The 24,356-nt window shown below is 51.4% G+C and overlaps 2 protein-coding genes across 9 annotated transcripts in view; both read right to left on the bottom strand.

The window, feature by feature from the left end:
• The window catches only part of LOC112983482 (tyrosine-protein phosphatase non-receptor type 11-like), a 59,936-nt gene extending 59,779 nt beyond the window's left edge, over window positions 1-157 (bottom strand). Inside the window, exon 1 of the mRNA XM_064525502.1 lies at window positions 39-157. Within this exon, the coding sequence (XP_064381572.1) occupies window positions 39-52 (14 nt within the window). The 5' untranslated portion in view covers window positions 53-157. The remainder of the gene's footprint in view (window positions 1-38) is intronic.
• A 5,387-nt stretch (window positions 158-5,544) lies between these two features.
• Window positions 5,545-24,356, bottom strand: part of AGRN (agrin) — a 145,791-nt gene continuing 126,979 nt past the window's right edge. For 5 of the 8 annotated variants that reach the window (XM_064525507.1, XM_064525505.1, XM_064525508.1 and 2 more), the window contains 12 exons: window positions 23,509-23,724; window positions 23,011-23,240; window positions 22,322-22,486; window positions 22,091-22,187; window positions 21,506-21,670; window positions 21,013-21,124; window positions 17,847-17,963; window positions 17,326-17,515; window positions 16,468-16,555; window positions 11,507-11,731; window positions 10,662-10,765; window positions 5,545-8,747 (listed from right to left, as the gene is read on the bottom strand). In XM_064525507.1, coding sequence (XP_064381577.1) covers window positions 8,590-8,747; window positions 10,662-10,765; window positions 11,507-11,731; window positions 16,468-16,555; window positions 17,326-17,515; window positions 17,847-17,963; window positions 21,013-21,124; window positions 21,506-21,670; window positions 22,091-22,187; window positions 22,322-22,486; window positions 23,011-23,240; window positions 23,509-23,724 — 1,867 coding nt within the window. In that variant the 3' untranslated portion in view covers window positions 5,545-8,589. The remainder of the gene's footprint in view (window positions 8,748-10,661; window positions 10,766-11,506; window positions 11,732-16,467; window positions 16,556-17,325; window positions 17,516-17,846; window positions 17,964-21,012; window positions 21,125-21,505; window positions 21,671-22,090; window positions 22,188-22,321; window positions 22,487-23,010; window positions 23,241-23,508; window positions 23,725-24,356) is intronic. The other 3 variants (XM_064525509.1, XM_064525506.1, XM_026100671.2) reach the window with 2 other exon arrangements.

Raw genomic sequence — 24,356 nt, forward strand, 5'->3', positions numbered from 1 at the left:
GGCAACACCGCAGCGGCGCGGCAGCGCTCAGCCCTTACCTGCGGGAGGTCATGGCCGGGCCGGGCCGGGCCGAGCCGAGCCGAGCCGAGCCGAGCCGAGCCGAGCGCGCAGCGGCACCGGCAGCGGCACCGCGCCGACTGCCCCCGCCCCCGCCCCCGCCCCCGCCCCCGCCGCGCGGCCACGCCCCCTCAGCTGGGCGCCGCGGCCACGTGCCCGCCGGGAAAACCCCTCCCTGTGACGCGAGGGAATCCCCGCCCCCGGCACCGCCCCCGGCACCGCCCCCGGCCGCCCGCGCCGCCCGGGCTCGTACCGGGGCTGCGCAGCCTGCGGGCGGGCCGCGGGGCCGCCGGGAAAAGGCAACGCGCTTCCTGCTCGCCGGCGCTCCTGGGAGCATTTGGCCCATAGGCGGAACGGCTCTGGGATCCTCTCTGATGAGTAGATACATTTCTGACAGCAATTAAAGAAACAAAAGTCTTGCTCCTCTCAAGGGATGAAGCCAGCGGCACCCCCCTCCCCGGGAGCACGTCTGCACCACTGCTCCTGCTGCCTTTACACTTTTATGGTATGGGGGTGCTTAGAACACTTTTTCAGCAGCAGTAGCTGACCTGCTTCCTGAATATTGATTACTGCTGAGTGCTCATCTACCAGTGGAAGGCAGTCCTCTCTCCCCGACTTCCTGTAGTCCTCCTTATTGTTGCTCTATCTGCTGGCCTAGGCTTCCCATTTGCCCTGGGGCACAAAGCCCTTATGCCTGCGCCTCTCCCCTCATTCTGGGGTGCATTGTGGGAAGGAGACTTAGTGGCTCCTGCTCCCCTTTGCCCTCTCTCTGATAGCACCATTTAATTAAGAGGTCAGCAGCACCATCTGGCTGCTCCCTCACTGTTCCCTCTCATCAGGTATAGCTGCCAAGTGTGGAAATGAACATGAGGTTTGCTTCTTTTAAATAAAATGCAGCACAAAATGACTACACGTAAGAGCAAACATCTAAATTACCTAATTAGCTATGGCTAGAGGCTGTTGGTTTGGGCTTGTGTGGCCATATACCACAATAATTCAGTCCACCATGATGGCAGTGCAGACAATTTCCTCCTAGATAATGAGCGAGGAGTGAAGCTGCCCACCAGACCCCTTCCAGGCTGGGAGCAGAGACCCACCAGCCTTGCCAGTTCAAACACAGGGATATGATGCACAGCGGGCAGGCATGGCAGTGAACACCAAGCAAGCAATGCACACTATCTATCCCATCACAGCTGGTGCCCAGGGTTAGACCGCAGCCTGCCCCACTCCTCTCCTCTCCAGAGCCATGGCCATGTTCCCTTCCTGGTGCCAGAGCCCCTTCACCTTCCAGGTTGGCTAGCATGCTGTCTATTCATGCTGGGAGTGATGGTACATTCAGTCCCCCCGCCAGGCAGCTCCACCATACAGTTTCTTGACAGCATGTGAGATTTCACACCAGCAGCAGATTTCACATGGGGTGCAGTACCTAGATACTATTGAAGGTCTAGATTTTGCTGTCGAATTCGCAAAGATCTGGCCACACCAACAATCATGCCACTCTTAGAGCCAAGCAGGTCTCCAGAAAAGATGCTGAACACCCTGAGTCTAGCAAGTCCCAGCCCCATTTGCCATTATCCCTAAATGCCCCCAGCTCAGGGGCTACTTTGGGACCAGGAAGGCACAGTGTCTCCAGAGTGGCTTTCCTGCTCTCATCCCAACATCTAAGGTGAGGAAGAGCTGTTAACACCAAGATCTTCCATGAGATAAGCTGGAGTCAGGTGTGCTGCATGTTTTATACAAATATGGCACATTTTGCCATATCTGAGATGTAAATTCAGAAGCCTTTGACAGACTCATGTCAAATATATGCTGCTTCACATAAAAACAGAATTTAACCCAGAGAAATGTCCTGAATCTGGCACCTTTCATGAATGCTGTCCAAGAGAGAGAGAAAAAGCCAGGACACAGCCAGCTAGCAACCACACACACACGCTGCCCCAGCCACTGCCTACACACAGTGGCAAAAATAGTAGTTTTATAACTATAATAAGACTCAGCAAATTCCACATCTATTTGGGGAATACCCAGAGAGCTGGCAGCAAGAGCCAGCCCATTTCTCAGCAAGGAGAACTGGAGGGCCGCATAGCTTTCCTGCATGCCACTGGATTGCTCATGGGACAACAGGGCCAGAGAGGCCAAATAGCAACCCTGGTAACAATGACCCCTCTGCTCCCCTTCCTGGTTTCCCCCACTGTCCTGGCTTCTAGTTACTGGGACCTTCTTTCACTACACTCAGACTTCACTGTGAGAGACCAAGCTATGACTTCTTCGTGTGCCTCTCTTGTAGGGCTGGCGGGAACAAGACCCTTTCTCAGGGGCAATGCATACGGTCAGGGAGGGACCACTGCCTAGCTTCCTGGTTAAAAATAGATCAAAAGTAAACCTCTGGAACAGATCTCCCCCTTTCTCATTCTGCTGCGTGCTCCAGGCATGAGGGAGCAGCCGGGCTCCTATGTGCCTGGCATAGCTGGCCTAGAGAGCAGGAGGAAGTGGGTTTCGCACCTTGCTCAGGTACTGTGGAATCTGACATTTCTGCCCTAGCTTGGAGGCATTTCCTGCTGTAGGCAGAGGACAACATATATTTAGCTCTCATCTATATGTTCTTCTGGGATTTCCTATAGAGGACATGGGGAAACAGCTGGAAATGCCACGTGCGAATAGCCAGGGCAATGCAGGCAGCATGGCAAGGAGGAACAGTGAGAACACTCCTGGGGAAGCACATTCATCTGGCGGCTACAGAGCATGTGCCCAGACTGGGAAATCCCCAGGAGACAGACCAGAAGGGCCCCAGTGAGAACAGGATTGATCCACCACCAAAATGCAGCTACCACTGGAGGGGGAGAGGAAGCAGGCACACAGGACAGGAGAAGCAGGAGAAAGCTCAGCAGGAGCCTTCCTGTTCAGGCTGATCTCTGGATTAAGAGACCAGATTCTGCAGTGACTGTTTGGAAGATGCTAGGGGAAGTCCAGGGAACAAAGCTCCCAGATGCCTTTTAACATTTGCAGTAAGGACAGCTACAAAGATCCCTTTCCAGAGGAGCCCCCAAAGCTACTCAGTCATTTATAATTTATTCCTGCACTGTTCATTGATATAAGCACAGATGCACACATTTGTTCTTTCATTTGCAGTCTAGAAAGGGACAGCTGAGTACCAGCACACCACCACATCACACTGATCGTCAACAGATGGTGCTGGGGAAAGCAGAGGAGGGGACTGGGTTTCCAGTCTGCCAGATAGGAATTCCCCCAGGTGCACTTTGGCCAGACACTGTAAACTAGTCCCATTCCCCCAAGTCTGCATGGGGCCAGGAGGTATTTGCTGACAGATGGTCAAGACCCCCATGTTACTCACTCAGCTCAGGCAGCCCAATCTCTATTGCTTGTGCTCAGGTTTGGGAAGAGGTTTGCACCCCTAGCAATATTCACTCAAGCACTCATTCAGGTTATCTCTCTGCAAACACTGCTGCCCTTTTCTCTCTGAACAATCGTGCTTCTCCAGCCAGAGATATGGAGGCACATTGCAGACCAGCATAATGGATCACTATCCTGCTCGCTGAATCAGCAGCAGAGCAGGGAGTAAAACCCATAGCTACTGTTCCCGACCATGCGCTCTGATAAACGAGGTCAGGCAGCTACTGAGCTGAGGAGTCCAGGTCTATTAACAGCCACTACCTCAGGCTACAGGGGAAAGAGAAGTGGGCCACAAATCACACACAGTGGGGATTTAGTCTGCCACAGTTCTCCAAAGACCAGCCCCCTACCAGGCTGCCTAGCACTGGCACCATCAGGAGAAAGCAAGGTGACTGAAGTCTCTCACTTCGCAACACCTAACTGAGGACCCAGAAACTGGACAATTGTGAAAGGTATACAGAAGGGCAAAACCCCATGAAACAGATCTGTGAGACCTTTCACACCTGTCCAAAGATCATCAAAGCAACATGCCCACTTTGCTCCTCTTCCCCCAACTCCCTATAAGCTTCCCCACCCTTCCACTGAAGCCTTAGCTCAGTGGTTTAAGAAAGCTGGAGTGAGCTGCTTCTAACTCCAAACTGAAGGTCCATTGCATGGGAGAGGCCCACAACAGGCTGTCTGGGTTAGCAGTACCCAGAGACTATGGATGCCAGAGCAAGCTGAGGATGCTAAGACCATCCAACCCCAACTGCCCTCTTCTCTGTGAAGGTATTGCCTGATTTCCTTTACTCTGAAAGAGCAGACCTGGGCAGGCAGGCTTGATTCGCACATGCTGTACTCCTGCACTGAGTAGGCTGCTCTCAGAGCAAGAGCTGCCAGAAAGCATGGCCAGGCCATTCCCCTGAGTCATGCTTGCTGCCTGTCCAAGCATGCCCCCAGCATGGCTCTTCACCTTTTTTCCTTCCTCCTTCCCCTCACTAGGGGTTTTTCCAGCCTATAGTAAAAAAAGAAAAAAAAAAAAGATAGCTATTCTCCTACCACTTTGCAACAACCTGGCAAAAAGCCCGTGAAAGAGGTACTGACTTTGCAAGTCTCTGCCTGCTGTGGTATAATAAGGCCATTGTCAAGAAAACCCTGCACGAGGAGGCTGATCTTGAGCAACACATGGGCCCAGTGGCGAGTTCCGTAACCCCTGAAGCCCTTTGAACACTGGCCACATTGTTTCCCATTGTGAGTCTTCGGCGCCTCATTGTCCATTGAAAAGACGGTTCCTACTGAGCTGGTGCAGACACTAATCAAATGTGCATCAGTACTGGATCTCAAAATGACTTGGTTTGCTGAATTAGATGCCTCCCAAATGACAGGACATCCATGTTCTTTTCTCACTCCATGCCACTTGAATGAGCATGAGCTCTTGCCTGAACAAAAACTCTTCACCTGCCACCTTATTTTCATGTGGAAAGATGACGCTGCAAGAATTGGAGAGTTAGGGCTCTGGCCAGGTGGAAAGACCACATTAGGAAGAACTGTTCAAGGTGAGAACCTTCATGCTGGTGTATCTCACCTCCCAGTTGCATGTGTCTGATTGTCTTTCCACGGCTCCTCAGCTTGCAGAGGGTAAAACCCAGCATAAACTGCTGCTGTCTGCAAGAAGCAGGCCACAGAAGTATCACTTCAGCCTTGCTGACTTGGTGTGATGTCAACACAGGGCAGGGATGCAAAGCCTGTCCCTCATTTGAATATGCAAACTAAGAAAAGCTGATAAAAGCATATGCAATAAGGAAGGAAAGGCTAATGGATACTTGAATAGGTGAAACAATTAGAGTAAGATTCAAAGGCCACAGAGGAGGGGAAGTAAAGACACAGAGAAGCCTTCCTCCTACAGACAGGATTGAGGTTGACCATCATAAGGAGAATGAATTTAGAAGATACAGCAGGTACTTGCACAAGTCAGTTCAAAGGGAGATAGAAGGGGAGAAATCAGTTAGACTTCGCAGTGTCTGTCCAAGAGACAGACATAGACCAGGGAGCTAGTGTGAGGCAGGCAGTACGACAAAGAATAAAAAACACAATAGGTCCCTTTAAAACATATTTAATAGTTTTCAAACTTTATTTCATGGTGATTGACGAAAGACACAAGTTAGTAATGGTTATATCATGCCGCTCCTCTACTGTGCATTGCCCTTCAGAATTCATACAGCAGTTTACAATGGTCATTAATTTACCCTATAAATGAAGCCACATGGACAGACTTTTTTTTTTAAAAAAAGAGCAAAAACAAACAACCCCCAGAAAAAAACAAACCTCAATATCTTTGTTGTACATACGTGTTATAAATGCTATTAAAAATAAAGCCGAAGTTAAGTGCACGGCCCCTAAGGAGCACTGCTGAATCTGACCTTGGTTCAAGATGCTCGACAAGGACACAATGTCCTGTTTTAAGGCAGTTCCAAGCCCCAGCAAAAGCAGACAGAGTTTTTGTTTTTTTGCAGTGACCTTGGCTTCATTTCAGTGACATTCTGGAAAATTAGCAGCTTCCTCTGTGCATGCCTCTCTCCCTCCGGAATTGGCATCTTCAGACCCCAATCTCAGCTAACGCAGTTATGTTGTCCACTAGACTCCACATTCCCAAAACACAAAGCAAGAGTCTCACACTTCCCTCCCATCCTACCCCATCCTGCAGTTCTAGTCAGCCCCTGGCAATCTACACCTTGTGATCAAAATACAGCACTCCGTCTGCTTCATAACACAGTCAGAGTACTCTCCACTAGAAACCACAATATATATACAATAGTCACCTAAAATGTGGTATTGCCATACTCACACCCACACCCACACTGGAGTCTCCAGTTCATTTCACAGATGCCACAACCCTCCATGAGATATTTAACCACGGAATTTTTAGAAGGATGACAACTTAGTAGACAGAGCTTTCTGCAGGAGGCAGCTGATAGGGTAAGTCTTGCTTGTTAGTGCAGGAAACAATGGTTGCTTGGGTGGCATGAAGGTTTCTTCAAGCTGGATCAGGAAAAGAAAAATCCGAGAGGGAGGGAAGAGAAGAAATGCACTAGCAAGGACCATGAAAAATCCCTGTTCCCAAACCACCACCCTGCCCCAAAAGAACAGGGAACTGCAAATTCAAAACAGGGCCTTGTGAGGCCTCCAACACACATATTCCAAAGTCCTTCATGTAACTTTTTTGGCTTTAGAAATGGAACCCATTCAGCTTTGCCCTTTATTTTAGAGAAAGAAGGAAAGAAAAAGAAACCCAGGTAATTTCAGCATATGCTGTTCCCCTTCATTACATCTATGTTCAGAGGTCGCCCTGAGAAAAGCAATTTGACTTTTCATTGCTCAAAATTCAGTGCTGAGAAACAATTTTTGAGGGAAGAAAATGCTAGAAGTGGATTAAAAAATTTATGGCAAAACTGCAAAGTGATGGCACCCTGGATATTAAGTAACACGATACCTAGCAGGATCTTTCAAATTAATTCTGCATGCTCTATAAACCAGGTTTTACACAAAGCAATGCCAGCTGCCTGCTCAGGGTGGGAAAGGGACACAGTGTGTTAGACAGCATCAGTAAGTTCCTCCCATGGAGAAGTGACCTGAATGCAGTGGGTCATTCCTTTTCATGGCTGCCATCCTTTTCAACAGTCTCATGGTTTGTTTTCCTCCTGCTTAGAGGAGATTCAGTGTTTGCATGTAAATGTGTGCTGGTTAACAGGCACTCACAAACACACACACATTCACTCATGAACACACACACAGGCTTTGTAGCTGGCAAAATAGTATTTGCTTTCAAGATTTGCATGAATAAAATGGTTTAAAAACCTCCTCCCAGACACTACTGCCTCGATAGCTGGCTCAAGGCCCACTCCTGTTCCCATTGAAGCTATTGCTGGTGTGCTGGCGGCATCCAGAGGAACTTTGATCATGGCTTGGAAGCCCCTGCAATGCACTGGACATTGCAAAAACATAAGTCAAAAGTAAAACTCCAATTACCCTTCACGGCACAGGCTCTAATACCAGGTCTACAGCGATTCACATGCTGGTCAGCTGCACTGTCATCATGGTAGAGAGAGGGCAGGTCATGCCAGAAGGCTGGAAAATGGACATGGGTCAGGGAAGGATATGTCGAACAGATTTTTGAAAGTGAAAAGCGATCCAATCCTGTGCCCTCGCAGGCCTGTTTGACTGCAAGTTCTCTCTGGTGCATGGGACAGCAACATTTAGTACACAGAAGCTCTTGGGAAGAGCAGCCAGGGCAAGCAGGCATTTGGGACATGTTTAGACAAACACAAAGCCTGAAAATAAGGTTTCACAGCTGCTTCTGTACATGTCCAACAGAAGGAGGAGAGCCAACAGAGAAAAAAGTCCGCCTAGAGCACCTCGCAGTCCAGCAAACAGTCATAAGACAACTGAAGAGCAATGCTTTTCTGCCTGCTCAGAGCAGATCTTAGTCTCTCTTCCAGTGCATGGCATCCCTGATTTTAACAGACCATAAAGGAGAAAAGCAGTTGAGATCCCTACACACATAAATTATAGTGGGAGGAAGCGGGGAGGAGGGAAATAGGGTGAACACATGGCCAGGAGAAGGCTTGGTAGAGCGAGGCCCCGGAGCAATTTGGTAATTCCCACTTTCAGATGGCTACTTCCCTGTTCAGCCAGCACTGAAGAAGGGGCTTTGGGGCCAGGCCTGAGGTGGGTATGCAGTGAATCCACAAAGGCCACAGGTCTTGCCAGCACCGTAATCCTTTCCTTTCCCTCCAGGGCGTGAACAATAACCCAAAAACACAAGTAAAGAGGGGAAAAAAAAAACAAAACCAAGAAAAGCTTCAAGTATGGATGAGATTTACAGTGCAGATGCAATGGGGAAGTTCTTCTGTCACTTCTTGGAGACTTAGTTCAGGGTTTGTTCTTTGTTGCTGCTGTTTGATTAGAGTCTGACTGACCTGGATATACTGCAACTGAACAAATAACCCAAGAGAAAAGGTGTTTCCTCCCCCCTCCCTTATCCCTTCTCCCCCAAAATATAAAAAGCAATAAGTTTACAAAAATAGAAAATAATTACAGCAATAGGCAGGAGGGAGGGAAGGAGAAGGAAGGGTCCCTGGGCATCTATTTGGCTGAGCAGTGTAATATCGTGGGATTGTTTAAAGCGTCCTCCACCAGATGCAGTTCTTGGCGGTCAACAATGACGTCCCTTATGCAGCCGATAAAGCCAGTGCTGTAGGCCTTGGGCAGCTTGTGAGCCACACTGAGCTTCTCCATTCCCCCTGCAAGAGACAGTGCAGAAATGTCGAGTGGAAGGACAAAGGACATGCTGCTGTGTGGCCCAATGCTCCAGCATCCTGCCCCAGACAGTGACACACACTCCTACAAATGGCATGCAGTGCAGGTGCTGCTGGGGATGGCCCTCCTGAACAGCAGGGAAAAAAAAAAAACTTTCCTGGCCAGTATTTAGTTCTTTCAATGAGATAAATGCCAGTTCAAGACAATGCATGTAGGTTTCCTGAAGACTTTTAAAACAAAAACTTTCATTTTGAAATACTGATTCAACTTAAAATACTTCATTTCCTTGGAGATTTGTTCTAAATTCAAGCTAAATTTTATTTCAGTTACTGAAATGTTAACTAGAGCTCATTTCAGGCCCTAAAATTGTGAAACGCTGATTGAAAACAAAACATTTCAAAGAGCCCATTGGGAAGCTGAGCAAAAACTTCTCACGAAAAAATTTTGCTTTCCCACTAACTTCTAGATTGATTTCAGAACCAGAAATGGCATCTGGGATACTGTCACACCAGAGGTAAGGTTACATTTTTGAGTATGAAATCTTCGTAAGTCAGGTTAGACCTGTAAACTACGAGCTTAGACTGGGAAGATATGAACAGATGCTTTTGAGAAGTATGAACAGAACCTGATTCACAGTTTCTTCATTACATATTATCAAAATCCTCAGATGAAATTTCTATCTATTGATTTCTATGACCTCTGCTCTAGTATTTAATGCGCTGACTGCTACAGCACCTTAATGAGGGAAAGCACAGCTATTGACTTATTGCTGGAGAAGTGCCCAAAGCTCTTGCCTCAGGAGAGGAACTAAGCCCAAGACTTGCAATATCTCCTATTGCTGAGCATCCTTTTTTTCATCCCTTCAGGTTCTAAAAAGGACTTACTATCTTCTGAGCTCAGATGTAACCATTACTAATCCAAAGACAGCAACTTCTGTTTAAGAACCATTACAGTTATGGGTTTCTCACTGATTTGAGTAGTTACAAGTCAAATCCAGCCTATGTCTGTGTTGATGGGAGTCCTGTCACAGGTGGTGTGAGATTAGATGCAATGGGCTAAATTCTGTCTGCAGGATCAGAAGATTTATGTCAGCATAAATGAAACTGGACTATGGGCAGGTTCTGGCATGTGTGCTTATTCTATGCAAATAACAGCATTTAAAATCTGATTATTTACATATTTCCAAACAGAAGCATCCTTCTGTCGATACAGCCATTTTATCTTTGGGAACCAGAGTTCCCAAAGCAAATAACATTTGGGAAGCTCATGAATTAATGGAGGCTCCCACATGGGAAGGAAGTTGGCGGGCAGGAGGACTCCCAGTTTGAAGAGGGAAAGAGTGGTCCATGCCATTGGCAGTAGGGGATCCAGAGCTGTGAGCCAGTCCACTGCTCTCTGAACAGGACATTGTGAGGTGAACACGACTGGCATCTGGTAAGCCAGCCCTTCTTCCTCTGGCTGTACCAGCAAGCTGCCTTGGTAGGCAGAGAATGAGCAGGGTATTTTTTAGGAGCACACTGAAGGGGCTGCATAAGAAGAGTGTGGTTCAGCAAGGAAGTGATCTTGAGAGTGAACAGCAGGGAGCTTCTCCCCAACTATAGCATCTCCTCACCAGTGCCTTCCAACACCTCTACTTCATACATCAGACCTAGACAGAAGCCAGTGATGACCTCCAAATAAGGCATTTTTTGACTCACTGTTGAAAAGGCATTTTCCTGTGGCTAACAGCACCTTTCACAGAACACAGGAACAGACCAAAACTGAACTTGTCAAAGCCACCTGGGAGGCAAAGATGTCCAATGGAAACAAGTAAGAGAGCATCTAAGTACCAGCTATGTCTCTGAGCCCCTCATTCAGGGGTGCACAGAGGAGATGCACTCTTTCCACACATGACGTACCCAGCCACAGGGCCCCATCTGTATCCAGCTGTGTTGCGCCAAGTGGAGAGGAGCCAGCAATTGGGGCTTCATTGCCAACTTGAAGGGAACCTTCTCTCTGTACCCTGTCCCAGGAGAGAAGAAAGAAGAAAGAAAAGACCATTAATAACCTCAGCTGAAAAACACAGAGCTGCCATCTCCTTTATGCTAAATCAAGACACTGGGCACCATCAGCCCCGCTCCATCTGGATGGGAGATGGGAGCAGGGCTCTCCTTGACTACTACACTCCTAGCCTTCTCCTTGAGGCCACATAGCATGGAGTGGTCTCCTCTTGGGGGGGTGCGACACAGCCAGCAGCGAGTGCTCCCCTCTGGCATTCCCCTGGGGACTCCTGCACCTCTATCACCAGCCTTGCTAATAGCCACATTTTCCTCCCACTCCCTTCAGACCCATCAGCAGAAATCCCTGGCATGCCAGCCATACGATCTGCTTACCACGCCCCTCACCACCAATAAAAATAAAAGCTACCCGAGCGCAGGAACAGCTTAGGCCCAACATGAACAGAATGTCAAGCCCTCAGCCAGCTAAAATAAAAGGCACAGACCTTTCCTATCTCCTTGAGCCTGCCCCTTTGACACTTCCTAGAATCTAGGGCAGGCCTGTCACAACATGCATCCCTCCAATGCAGCATTGCCCACATGCCTTTCCTCTAATATTATCCAAGAAGAGGACTGACCCTTGGGGATCAAAGGGCATGGAGCCAAGGCCGTGACTCAGGTTCCCAAGACTTGACCCTGATTCACAGCTTGCCCATCCCAGAGCAATCTGTCCCAGTCCGGCTCTCCCTTCTTGCAAACCTCCATACCTGTACGCTTTGATATGAATCCACTGGTTGGTGTTTACTCGGACTGTGGATCGTAGGATGACTGGCTTGGAGCCGAGGTCGTAGGTCATTTGTACGAAGCCATCCACTATAGCAAGGGCGATGTAGTCTGATCGCTCCAGCCCCTTCCCACTCCACAGGATCAGCCCCTGGGTAGCTTCTGTTTTGATGCTTAGTTCAAAGTGGTTCGACTGCAAGGCCTTCTCACTGCACCAGGAGATGGGAGTGGGAGAGAACACAGATCAGAGTTAAAAACATGGCTACAAAAGCAATAGGCAGCCAATCAGCCCCTCAGAGCAGTCTCCTCTGTTCCCAGCAAAGTAGCTCACCTGCTGTAGGATAACCTTTAACAAACCTTCAGCATCACAATAAGCATGGGGCACCAGTCCCTATCTGCTGTACTCAAGCGGTCACAGACCTTAACAATATCCCAGGCCTGCTCAGGAGTGCATGGGAGGAGCAAGTCACATGCACTGAACTAGACCACAGGATCACAGAAATGCTGTGAGAAGGACCCTCAGGAGGTCTCTAACCCAGCTCCCACTAAGATTAGAACAATTGCCAGCACTAGATGAGGGCAACCATGCCTCTGTCCAGCTGAGCTTGGAAATCCCCAAGGATGGCACTCCCCCCACCTCCCTGGTGACCTGTGAAGGGGCTGCAGTCCTCCTCGGGATCATTTTTTTTCCCCCAACATCCAGCTTGAACCTCCCAAGACACAGCTTGTCGCTATTGCCCTGTACTTTTGCCCTCCTTGGAGCACAAGGTTCAGATCTGTCAAACCCTGCAAGCTCTGACAAAGTCTTAGTTTTGTCTCCTCGTACGCAGGCACTGAAGGAAGAGATCTATTATGGGGGCTGGTGAACAGTGCCAGGCCAGCCCCAGTCCTGCCAGGGAGAGGCCTTTCCCACAGAGCCACCTTTGATCTGGGAGAGGTCAGAACAAAGAGACTCTGTTGGCCAGATCTGCAGGGCTGCAGGCAGCAGCTGAGCCGGCGTCAGTGCCATTTCACCCTCCTGCTGGCAGGCGCCTGAGGCACAGGCAGAGCTGGGGGTCCTGGGGACCGTGGCTCCCCACACTGTTGCCATGCATTGATCAGCCTCAGAGCCCTCTCCTGTGCTGCCGCATCTGTCTTGCCTGCCTGACTACAGCCCAGTGGGAACGCTGAGGCTGGGGAAATGGGGGGTGGTGAGGATCCTCTGCAGTGTTGAGGGAATAGGGACTGTCCTAAGAGACAGCAAGGCCTTCTTCCTCCCAGACATGGCAGCTTTTTCAAAGGGAGAAAAGAAGGACAGACAGGATTTCCCCCACTTTGGCAACTTTTCCCCCTTCTCTGCTCAGTCCTTGGAGCTCCTCTTGGAGCAGGCAAAAGGCTCCTGGCAATAAGCCACATTGTCATGCGAAGTTGCCATCCACTCTCCTGGGATGCTCTGGGACACACTGCTGACACAAGTGCATACGTAGACCAGACAACACAGGCAACACGGACAGCTTTTTATTCCCAAGGGACACTACTTTCAAAGTGCTGGACAAGGACTCAGTGTGAGGCCCGTTGCACTGTCACGGTAACTCAGCCTCTCCCCTCATCCATGGCTGTTTGCTGTCTGTGTCTCCCAGGAGGAAGGGGCAGAGCTGGAACTGTGGCTGTCCCCTAGCTGGAGAGACAGGGCTCCCTCCATGTTTGCTCTCGTTATCTGCAGAGCTGTATCCCTTATAAATAAAGTTAAAGGTATGGACAAACAGAACACACACAGAGACAAGATATACGCTGAGGCAGCAACAGCAGAGCGTGAAAGACACAAGAGCAGAAAGCCTGGCACAGACTCACCTGAGCTCCATGGGAGAGTCCAGCGCTTCGGGACTTAGATGCAGGAAGAAAGGGGAGCATGCGATAAGCACAGGACAGAGGAGGACATCCTTCCCTCCCACCCCACTCACAGGCAGGGAAGAGCCCCACCAAGGGAGATGGCTTCTCACCCTACACAACGTCCAGGCCAAGAAATTGGCCTGGCATGAGCAGGAAGCCCAGTCTCCCAGTGTCCTTGGGGCTGAGTTTTCTCAAGCCAGAAAAACAAGTTTGCAAGGTGTTCTTTAACCAAGGTAGGCACAATTCTGTCAGTCAGAGAGTGAATACAGCCCTGTCCTTGCTGCCCCAGGCAGCGATGCAGGGACTCTGCAATGCTCTCCAGGTCAGCAGTAGAAGTGTTCTTGCTAATATCCTATGATATCTGCTGAGATGTGTCTCCAGCAAAGCATGGGATGAAGACAGCAGGAAGCACTGCTGGGAGAAGGGAGCTTTTGGTCCACAGCCCTGCACAAGCACTACTTAATGGGCAGATCTGCATGCAGACCTCTGGCTGGTTCTTTGGGACGGGTATCTGTGCAGCAGAATGGGCTCCCATCTTGGCAGAGAGGTGAATGGCCACGTAAGACCTCTCTGAGTCAGCCTTGGGGCACTTGGGCAGAAGGGTGTGCGTGGGGAAGGGGAAACCCAGGACTACAGCTGTCCTGCTGGCACTGCCTGCAAGTGTCAGGGGCTACAGGCCCAGCATTACAATCAGCTCCAATTATATAATGTGCATGTTTAAAAAAATGTATGGGCATGTCATAGCCAGCAGGGTCCAGAAGCAACTGGTGTGTTGGTCCTGTCCAGGGCACACCCCTGATGTCTGTCTGGAGGCAGAAGAAACTGCTTTTTATGGGCAACCTGATGGACCCTTCAGCCCCAGCAGGGCTACTGAGTGCTACTGCCAAATCCTAGCGGAAGGATTTGGGGAGGAGTGCTATGCTCCCTTGCAGGACGGGGCATGCACACTGAAATGGTACTAGCTGGCTCAGACTGTGGAGGAGGCTGGGAATGGTGACTTTCCCTTTTACAGAAAACTAGGAGAGGCAGGATACAAAGGTAGCAGCTTTCTGCTCACCTGCAGAGATGCATGGCTCATGCCTGTGCAAAGGGATGGCTGGGCACTCTGTGCCATGTGGCAGAGTGTTGCACAGGCAGTTACAAGCCTCCGGCTGCTGTAGGGCATTCTCTAGCTTGGCTTCTAGGAGGCCCTTTCCAAAAGGCCAGAGCAACCCAGAGCACCTGAAACTGTTGTGAACATGCAGCTGCTCAGTTCTGTAGCTCACTAGCTGTTGACATGCATGCATGCAATTTTCAGCTTCCAGAGCCTCTGACCCCAGCTTGCAGGAAATGAGGTGAAATGGGGATGTGGCAGGCAGGTATCACTCAAACTCCCCTCCGCAAGAGGGGAACGCAGTCACACAAACCACTGCTGTTCTCAGAGATTGTCCACACCTGTCTCTCAGCCAGCCAGACAGATAGCAAACAAACAGATGTCAAGGCCACTCTGGGGAAGAGGCCCTTCTCCCTGCCTGCTTGCCCTAGCCCTCTCTCAGCCCCCTGGTGACACTACACGTTGTGGGGGATTGCCAAGGCCATATACCCCTTATTGAACATTTTCCTAATTGGAAGGCTGCGCTAGGTGCTAAGACAGCAATTCCACATTCACGCTGGAACAAATAGGAGAGCATCAGCACCCTTTATTTCAATACCTCATGCCTTTTCTGCTGATGGAAGCAAGATGTCATGGGAACTTTCTTCCGCTTCGCTCATCACTTAAAGTAAGGGTAAATTGCAGCATGCTCCTGGGGCAACATCTGTCTGTAGCAAAGCCAGGCAGCATGACTTGCGCTGACCTTGTCTGTGTTAGTGCCCCTGCACAACCACCAGAGCTGCGGTCAACAACAGTGCGTCTTCCCTGCACTAAACGGGAATGCTGCCCATGGCAGCCCCCTGGGAGTGTCCCCGTACTCCCCCTCCCACCCCGCACTCCTCTGTGCGTGGGCTGGTGGTTGGGGCAGCAATGGGAAGCGGGTGGTGAAGGGCAGGTGGCGGCAGGGAGGAGCTGGGCAGCAGGGAGCGCTGTACTTACGCAGGGATCTCATTGGTCAGGTGGCTTGAAAACAAAGAAACAAGGACGTTGAGAAGAGACAGACAGACAAACAACAGCGCCACAGAGATGCTCACCTCGGGGGAGAGACACAGGCAGACTGTTAGTGCTACAGGGAGGGGGGAATCTGAGGGTGGAAGAGGGAGATGGACAGCATATCATCCGATACTCTGTCCTAGTGCTGTGGAGCTGGGACCTAGCCATATGGTCTGTAGCAGCAAAATGCTGAGGAGGGGTTCTGAGCTGGACCACTGTGGACTGATTCTCCTGTGGGAGAAGGCTTGGAGGAATATCCAGCACAGAGGCTGAAGAGGACTCTCAGGGCTGTCAGTAGCTGTGCACTAGGCTCCACAGATCTTGAAAGAGAAGCCCCCAGGTGACAAGTACAGCCACAGAGGCTACAGAATCCAAACACAAACCCCTAGCCCATGGAGTCAGGGTCAAGTGGACGCCAGAGAATGCTAACTTGGTCTTTTGGCAGCGATGGCCATTCCCCAATCACAGAACTGACCCTTGCTGCACAGCCAGCCAGAGAGACAAAGGAGCTGGTAGACAGGCATGAATTAAACTGCAGGTAGAGCTACCATTCCCCTCAGCGCAGCTCACCCAGCCCAAAACCCATTCCTGAATGTGAGGGCAAAGACAGACATCAGAAGCAGGGTACAGGCCACATTAACCATCTTGGTGAGGTGCACTCAGCCAGCTTTAGCCCACTCCCAAAATAGATTATGCTAACTCATAAGGCAGCCCACACATTGCAGAATGAGAACATCCAGACCTGAGGTTGGCCAGGCATTGCCACTGCAGGGAAACCCCTCTGAAGAACAAGGCAGCTGTGGCAGTAACGACTGGAGGTGAGGGCTCACTGCCCCCATTCTGCTTGCCCCTCCCTGAATGCTGCACTTGGAATCTCTGACCTCTATCTCTTGCTCCTGCTAACAGCCTAACTCCTTGTTTGACCCTGGTTCAGCTCAGCAGCCAAGTTACCTCTTTGTCACAGCATTGTGGTACTCCATATATGTCCTACCATCAAAAGCAATGGCCTCTGCATCTCCAGCTGCCTTCTCAATGATCACTGGAAGTGGGAAGAAGAAGAGCTGTCAGGCAACACAACATGGCCTGTCCCTCCTTGGAGACTAGGAATAAAACCCTTTACACCTAGCTTTCATAACAGGACAAGGAGTACACAAATCTGCCACCCCTTGGGACATGTCAGCACCGTACTGCTCTGAACCAGCCCCTGTGAAAGTTTGCTGTCACTTTGAAGCCAGTGAGCTTGGGCCAGCATCCTGTTTTGCAGCCAGCTGACCTAGAATTTGCAGCCTTGTTGGTCTTCTGGCTAAAATCAGAGGAGGAACCTGGGCTTGGTGATGGCCCAAGTATTAAACTCAGGGAGGTAAGCAGAAAAGAAACCCTGAATGAGTGACAGCTGTGCACTGCTCAGATTCACTCAGGGTGAATCTGCTATAAAACCAAACCATGTCTCTGCCCCAGGATGCTTAAAGTGAGCACAGCAACATGAAACAGAATCAGGGAGCACAAAGGAGATGACAGGGTTGGGTGATCTATCTGTGAGCAGCAGCATTTACCCTGCTACATGCAGCGTAATGCATGGGTTTCTGAGAAATCACATGGCCCTGACTTCGTGGCTGCAGGACAGCGCCAGCCTGGAAATACCACAGCATGTTCCTCCTGAATCCCTCCCACCAGCCACAACAAGGACAAGACCTCAGGCTTGGCCCGAGAGGTGCTGTCATGCTGCCACCCACACTGCCACAGCAGTTTCATTGCAGCATCTGGCTAGTGGGTGAGGGTCGAGGTCTGGCCGTACCCTGGTAGTCTCACCTTTCTCACAGTGAGCCCCGGAGAAACCCCTCTGGCAGGCACACTCGTAGCTCTCTAGCCGGGGACTGCAAGTGCCTCCATTCTGGCAGGGATTTGGTTTCTGGGTGCAGGAGTGGCCTCGGAAGGAGGAGACTGCAATGGCACTGCGGATGTTCTCTTCCTTCAGGACAGGCACTCCCTTGATGGAGATCTGGCAGGTGCAAGGAAGAGCAAGCACGAGAGTCAGCCTTCACCACCTCATCTCTCTGCAGTGCAGATGGGGGAACAGAGGCCAGTGTTCACAGGAGGGAGATGGGAATCCAACCCCATCTCCCACTTATCCCTGGGGTACATCCCAACCTCCCCTTCTACCGCCTGCTGCTGCCACTCTTCAGTGGGGTGTGCCCCACTATGCACACGGACCCGAGTGCCAGAGGACGGCCCACTCCCAGGCTCTCAGGTCCCAGTTCTCCTCCAACAATGCCCATGCAGATGGCACATCTAGTCAGACACCTGCATCAGGCTGTCGGTCAGGGCCTTACCCTCTGCACAGCCCCATCCAAGCTAGTGGAGATCGCTGCAGCTCGAGCCAGCTTGCTGAAGTCAGGGGCTCCTCCCACATAAAAGGGCTCCTTCAGGTTCAGGAAGGTGTGAGGCACCTGAGGAGGAAAGGGGAAAAGGTGAGAGGAGACAAGGTAAGAGGTCATCCCTGATGTGCAGCAAGGATGCAAAAGGCATTTGGCCCAGCTCTGGAGGGACTAAAGGAGGCTGTGACCAGGGAAGCACTTCAGGGAGAGCAGGGATCCACGCACAACTGGAGGCCAGGCTAGCAGGAAACAAAGCAGCATCTATCCCTACACAACCCCACTCCTTGCCTTTCTCCCTCAAGGTAACGGTCTGTATCCCTGGGCAGAGCTGGTATGGGGGACTGCTAGGCCACCTCTGCAGGGACCCAAGCAAAGGAGGCCTGTAGCTACGCAAGGAGCAGGGAAAGCATCCTAGAGGCCAGGACACAGCCTCTGCCCTGGGCCACAGAGCAAGGGAGCACACCAGACTAGTTCTGCACTAGGGCAGGCAGGATGTGCGGGAGGCAGCCTGTGCTCAGCATCCGTCTTAGGGACCAGGTACTCCCCCCCGCCCCCACACCTCTTCCTGAGCTGCTCCTACTCTCTGCTGGCCACCCTGACCCCTGGCAGTACCCGGCACTTCCTTGTAGCCCACCTGTCTCTTTCTTTGTCCCCTGCCAAGGACCTACAGTGAGCCACCAAACAAGAGCACTGAGGGCATGAGCCATGACTGATCCCTGGGAGCAAATGAACTCCACATATCCAGCACCAAGCCAGGCTGCAAAGGGGGCTGGGAGAAAGGGATCTCCAAAGGACTTCCTTATGCCAAGCTATAACGTCTCACCTGTCATCAGACAAACAAGGAAAAGGTTTTCCTGTGAATTTAATTTTGGGGAGATGCTGTTCTGATGTCTGCAGGAGCAAAGGCCTCTGGCACTGTGGCCCCAACCCCCCAAGCCCTGCTAAACCACCAGCTAAATACTGCTTCAGTCTTGCTTGTGCTAGTGTTTAAACCCAAACTCATACCCAGAGAGATTCAGCTTGGATCATCTGAATGCTACAGATGCCCTACAGCAAATGGCTAAAGGAGGTTCTCCTGTAGCTCAAATGGCTGTGATTTTGAAAGAGGAAGATCCTGTCCTTGCAAAGACCCCCCTCCTTGATGTCCTCCTGCAGTCCCAGCTGTGCAGCACAGAAAGTCCGAGGTGAATCTTCAGCCACACAGTTCACTGGGCACACAACAGGAATGATGCCCCTTCCTGTGTACCTGGGTTGGACCCAGAGGCACAGCAGCGAGGCAAAGATGCAGTTATATGAATCACTAGCTAATGCTTTGTGGAGTTAACACAAGAAACATGACCAGATTAATTGAAATGTTTCTGGGACAAAATGTAATAACCAGCTAAAAAGTAATGAAGGAACAGGAAATAAGCATCGCTAATCTACAGAGATCCTAGAGCTGCTTGGTCAGATGAGAAGGGGAATGGGTGAAACATTGAGATCTGAATGGAAAACAAACAGAAAAGAACAATGTGCCGGTGGCATATGAGATGGAGGTGCAGTGGGTCATACTTATCTTTACCTTGCGGGATTTCTGGGATCCAGACAGCAGGAGGGAAAAATACAAATGAAAATATGAGAGAGAGAGAGAGAGAGAGAGAGAGAGAGAGACAGAGAGACAGAGAGAGAGAGAGAGAGAAGATCAGTGTGTAACATTGTAACATGCAGGGCTGCAAGAACATGGGCTGCAATCAGTGCCCAGTAGCCAGTGAGGGAGAGCAGGAGACACAGAAGGCAACAGAAAGGGACGCTGCCACCCTGCCAGCCAGGAGTAACCTTAACTTGGAAAGAAACTTCAAAAGAAGAGAGTGAGGAGAGGGCAAAAAGCCCTTCTTTCGCAGGCATGCTATATGGTCTGGATGTGAAAGGTCTGGGACTTGATCCAGACATGAATCCAAATGCCTGGCTGCAGGGGCTGGTGGGGAAAGACAGGAACAAAGCCCCAAGTGAAGCTTTGAATGGGTTGCCTTAAGTGAGAAGCCACACTATGCATGGGCACTGAGCAGCCAGGTGACACAGCCACCAGGGCCACAGAGGGGCCTCCAGACACAGCCCACCTTGCTGTGATTTTGCCACTGGGCTGGCAGTCATCTGGAGAAGAGAAGGCACCACATGGATGCGCCTGTCGCACCACAGGAAGATTACAGCCTTCATACCCAGGCTGTGGCAAAAGAAGGTGCGAGGTCAGTAGCATGGCCACACTGAGCAGATGAGGAGCAGCAGTGCCACTTCCTGTTCCTATATTTTTAGGTGGATTTTAGGAATGAGTTCAAAAGCAATTGGGTTTTTTTATGCATTCTCAGCTTCACTGCTGGAAAGGTGGATGGAAGGAAGGCCAGTGGCCCTGCCATGAAACTCCAGGGAACTATTTGTGTTTGCACAGAGGCAGAAGTGCGGAGGGGAGAAGGCATGGAGAGAAGCCAGAGAGATAAGTTGCTAGTTTGGAAACAGAGCAAAGAGTGCACTAATGTATTCAGCAGCAATGGTGCAAATGAGTTTTTGCTACTCAGTGACTTCTTCCTTGCCTGGCTCTTCACATTGGGAAAGGCTCCTGAGCCCCGCATCAAGAGCACTGGCTGAAAATAATATGGGCCCAACCAAGTGGCACCAAGGGCAGCAACTTCCTTTGACTATGAGGGGTGCCCTATGTACTGCCTCAACTGGCAGAAGCAGGGGGGAGGGTGCTCCCATGGGCAGGCATGCAAGGGGGGGGGGCCCTCAACCAAACACAACTCTGAAACTGAGGTCCAAGAGATCAGGGGACCTGTCTCTTACAAAAAGGCTGCAGCTCTACGCGTGATGGAGGGACAAGTGGTACGGAGGAGCTGGAGAAAGGTGCGTTACTGCTGTCCTACAGCACCAGGGCCAGGGCCCAGAGCAGCTAAGAGGGGCAGGCAGGCTCTGCCCTGCAACCTCCTTTTCTCCCTGGGTCTTGCCCACTCCTTCTCCACCCTCAAAGCCTTACACTACAAGGAATAAAAGCCCATGGGACTGAGAACTGCTCAGCTCATTTCACACATGACAGGAGCAGGGTCTGAAGCCCATAGAGCTCTGACTGGCTCTTCCTGGCCTACTAACTTACCGGTGACTCTCCCATCACCCTCTCACTGCTGTTGATCCGCATTACCCCTTTGCGCCCATTCCTCTCCAGCAAAACACTTATCCAGGTATTGAGGGGAACCGGCTCTTTGCTCCTGGTGGTAAGAAGGGAGGAGAAGACATATTTGAGAGTTCTGCCATGACCACCTGCAAACACAATGCCAAAAACCTCTCTTGACCAGCTTGGGTGGCCCCAGCTCACAGCTTCACAAAAACAGCCCAGCGTTAGCCTGCAAAACACACAGAGCCTGGGGAACTGGCTCAGCCCTGCTCTGCTCCATGGAGGGCCAACAGGCCAAGAGCCACAACTGCTAGCAGCAAAGGCCAGTGTGAAACCTACTCTCCCCCTTATGCTTTTCTGGGGAGGAAACTCATAGCTAGTGTGGACACTGAAAGCCACCCCTGCCTCTTTCCTGCCTCTGTCACCACTATCCCAACTACTCAGCACTGCTCCCCAGCCCCCAGCTCACCCCTACCTGAGCACAGCTGCCCCTTTGCCCAGGTCGTATCTGTACTCCAAGTAGCCATCGTGTAAGGCCAGGGAGACAAAGTCCCCTTTGCCGTCTGTCTTCTGCCCATTGTAGAAGATCATGCCGCTGGGGTTCTTGGCCAGGAACACAACTTCCATGGACATTTTGTCCCTGAGGAGAGATAAGTTACTGACACCCTCCAAACCAGCTGCCCACGTGCTCTCTTCCTCCACCGCTGCATGTAGGGCCCCCCAGAAGACCTCTGCCTGCCAGAGGCTACAGACATGGCAGAAAGATGCTGCTCTTGTAATTGAGTGGGCAGAACTGTCAGGCAAGAGGTACATCTGCTATGTTTGGGATGTCTCTCCACAGTGCTTCCACAACGCACCTTAGGCGCATCACCACCCCAGGCTGGCTGTGGGGTTTCTGGGAATCCCTGTCTCTCTGCACAAAGCTTCCAGCAGGCTACAGGGGAGATCTCTACATAAAGCCAGCATATGACAACCTAGACTCAAAGCACAAGGTCTCTCACCCTCATCAGCCATGCAGATAATGCTCATGCCTGCGCCTTTCCCGCTCCCTGGCACTTACTGCAGGTCAGGCACAAAGGTCTGCAGCCCATTCAGCTCCAGGTAGGAGAAGCCGTTGAACTCTGGGAGGAAGGGGATGGTGTGGTCCTGCTCTGTCACTGGGCACAAATGGAGGAATGGTGAAAAGGAGGCAGAGCACCTTCAGCCAGTGCCCCAAGCCCACAGCCTGCAAGGTCTCCTGGCCATGCAGAGCTGGGGAAATCAGCACCTTCAGTTCCATCCCCTTCCCTACCTGCCCCTCCTCTCCCAGCTCCAGTCCCACCTTGCTCACAGAAGTCTCCTTCCCGCCCCATGGGACAGGCACACAAGGCACCTCCCTCTGGCAGCACCAAGCAGGTGGCAGAGACATGGCAGGGCATAGGGTCGCAGGGATTCCTCTCATCGGCACATGTTGGACCTGCAGCAGAAAAGACAGTGTGTCAGGTCAGTATCTCAAAAACCCATCACGCGTGACCTGACCAGAGACAGCTCTGTCCTGGGGCACGCACAGGAGGGGATAGCTTCGGATGGCCCTGACAGCCGCCTTCTCCTGTCCCAGGTTTGGCTCAAGTGCCCCATGAAGTCCCCCCCTCCCCCAACAGATCCCTCAAAGGGCAGACGACATCCTTGCCGGACTGTGCTTTGTGCTTCCCTAAAAAACAAGGGGAATTTTTTTTGCATGAGAACAGGTAGATAACAGTCCCTGGGTCCTGGTCCTTGTCTCACACTTGTATGAATAGCTTATGGCCTAAATTTATTCTCTGTCTTCACTGGATGAGGCTTCATTCTATGCTTCTCCCTCTAAATCACTGTTGACACCCCCTCATCACACCCTCCCTCACTAAAGCTCCCAATGGGAGCCCAAAGGCTCTGGGATCCCTTGGGGCTGGCCAGTGGGACCAGGTGCCCCAGCAACACTCTGCCTGCAGCCCCTCCCCGTACCGGTGTAGGTGTAGAGACACTCGCAGTGGAACATCTCTGCCTCCTTGACATGGCAGATGCCACCATGGTGGCAGGGGTTGGGGTGACAGGGGTCATTGCCACACTCGCCCACTCCACTGCCATACAGCACATCACTGCCTTTCTCCCGCAGGTCATACATCTGGTTGTTCACGTCCAAGAGGCGGATACAGCCCTTCAGGCCGGCCGTAGCTGAGGTACGATCTGCCACCCTGCGGGGACAAAGGACAAGGTGGGTGGGGAAACACCTGCAGGCAAAAGGCAGAGGCCTTCCAACCATTTGGGTCAGGCCATACTCTCCAGCAGGGAGTCACAGGCACCTCAGGCCCAGAGAGGCCTTATTTCCACAAAGAGCACTCACAGCCACCACCTGGAGCCTGCTGAGCTGGGAGAGGGCTGCAACCCACCATGGATGCTTTGTCCGCAGCCAGCGGAGGATGCTGTGGCACCCAGGGCAGCAGTCCAGCACCCACTACTCACACAGCCATTTGGTCTTCTGGCGCACCTCCGATGAACAGGTCTGTGTCGAGGTTGAGCCCATCGGTGCCCGTTGGGCTCTCCCCATTGACATGGGGCTCCCCGTCGACAGACAACATGCCATTGCGGCGGTTCCGGTTCACCACTAACTGGTGCCACTTGCCAGGCTCGATGCGAACTTTGCTGGTGATGATGCCTGTGCCGGAACCAGTGTTAAACCTGCAGCAGAGGACGGGAGGCCTGTGTCAGTGCCGCCTTACGGTAATGGCATGTGCATCCTGGCGTGGGGGCTGCTGCGAGCGCACAGGAGCCACCCTACCCTGTCTCTGGAGCAGGCTGCCCTCAGAGTGCACAGCCTTCCCTTCTGGAAGGGAACAGGACTGACTTCCTACGGGCTTGCAGGCTTGAGGTGTCCAGAAGTCATCCCTCCAGCTCACCTCATTTTCAATCTGTGCCTTCTGGCTTTTGAAACTGAAACAATTGTTTCAGCTCAGATTTCTGGGGCTTTGCTTGCTTTCTTTTTTCTCTTGCATTTCTTTTCCCAGTACAAATGCAGGATCAAAAAAAGGCCTCTCACTCTCTCAGAAAAATCAACCTCCCATACCTTTAAGTTTTTGAAAATTCAAGCTGAAGCAAGTGAACCAATTTTGTAGAAAAGGAAAAAAGTGCCACAGGAAGCAAGTTCAGCATTACTATTACTTTGGAAAAGCAGCTCCTATTCTTGTCCCTTTGATCCTGCTGTTTCTTACCCTTCTATGGACTCTGAGCCCAGCATCCCCCCTCCCCACCTCCCAGTGTTTTAAGCCCTGAAAGGACCCTTCTGGCAAGACAGCTAGGCTGCTCCACCCCTT

Source organism: Dromaius novaehollandiae, chromosome 24 (assembly GCF_036370855.1).
Source record: "Dromaius novaehollandiae isolate bDroNov1 chromosome 24, bDroNov1.hap1, whole genome shotgun sequence".
Classification (NCBI taxonomy): Eukaryota; Metazoa; Chordata; class Aves; order Casuariiformes; family Dromaiidae; genus Dromaius; species Dromaius novaehollandiae.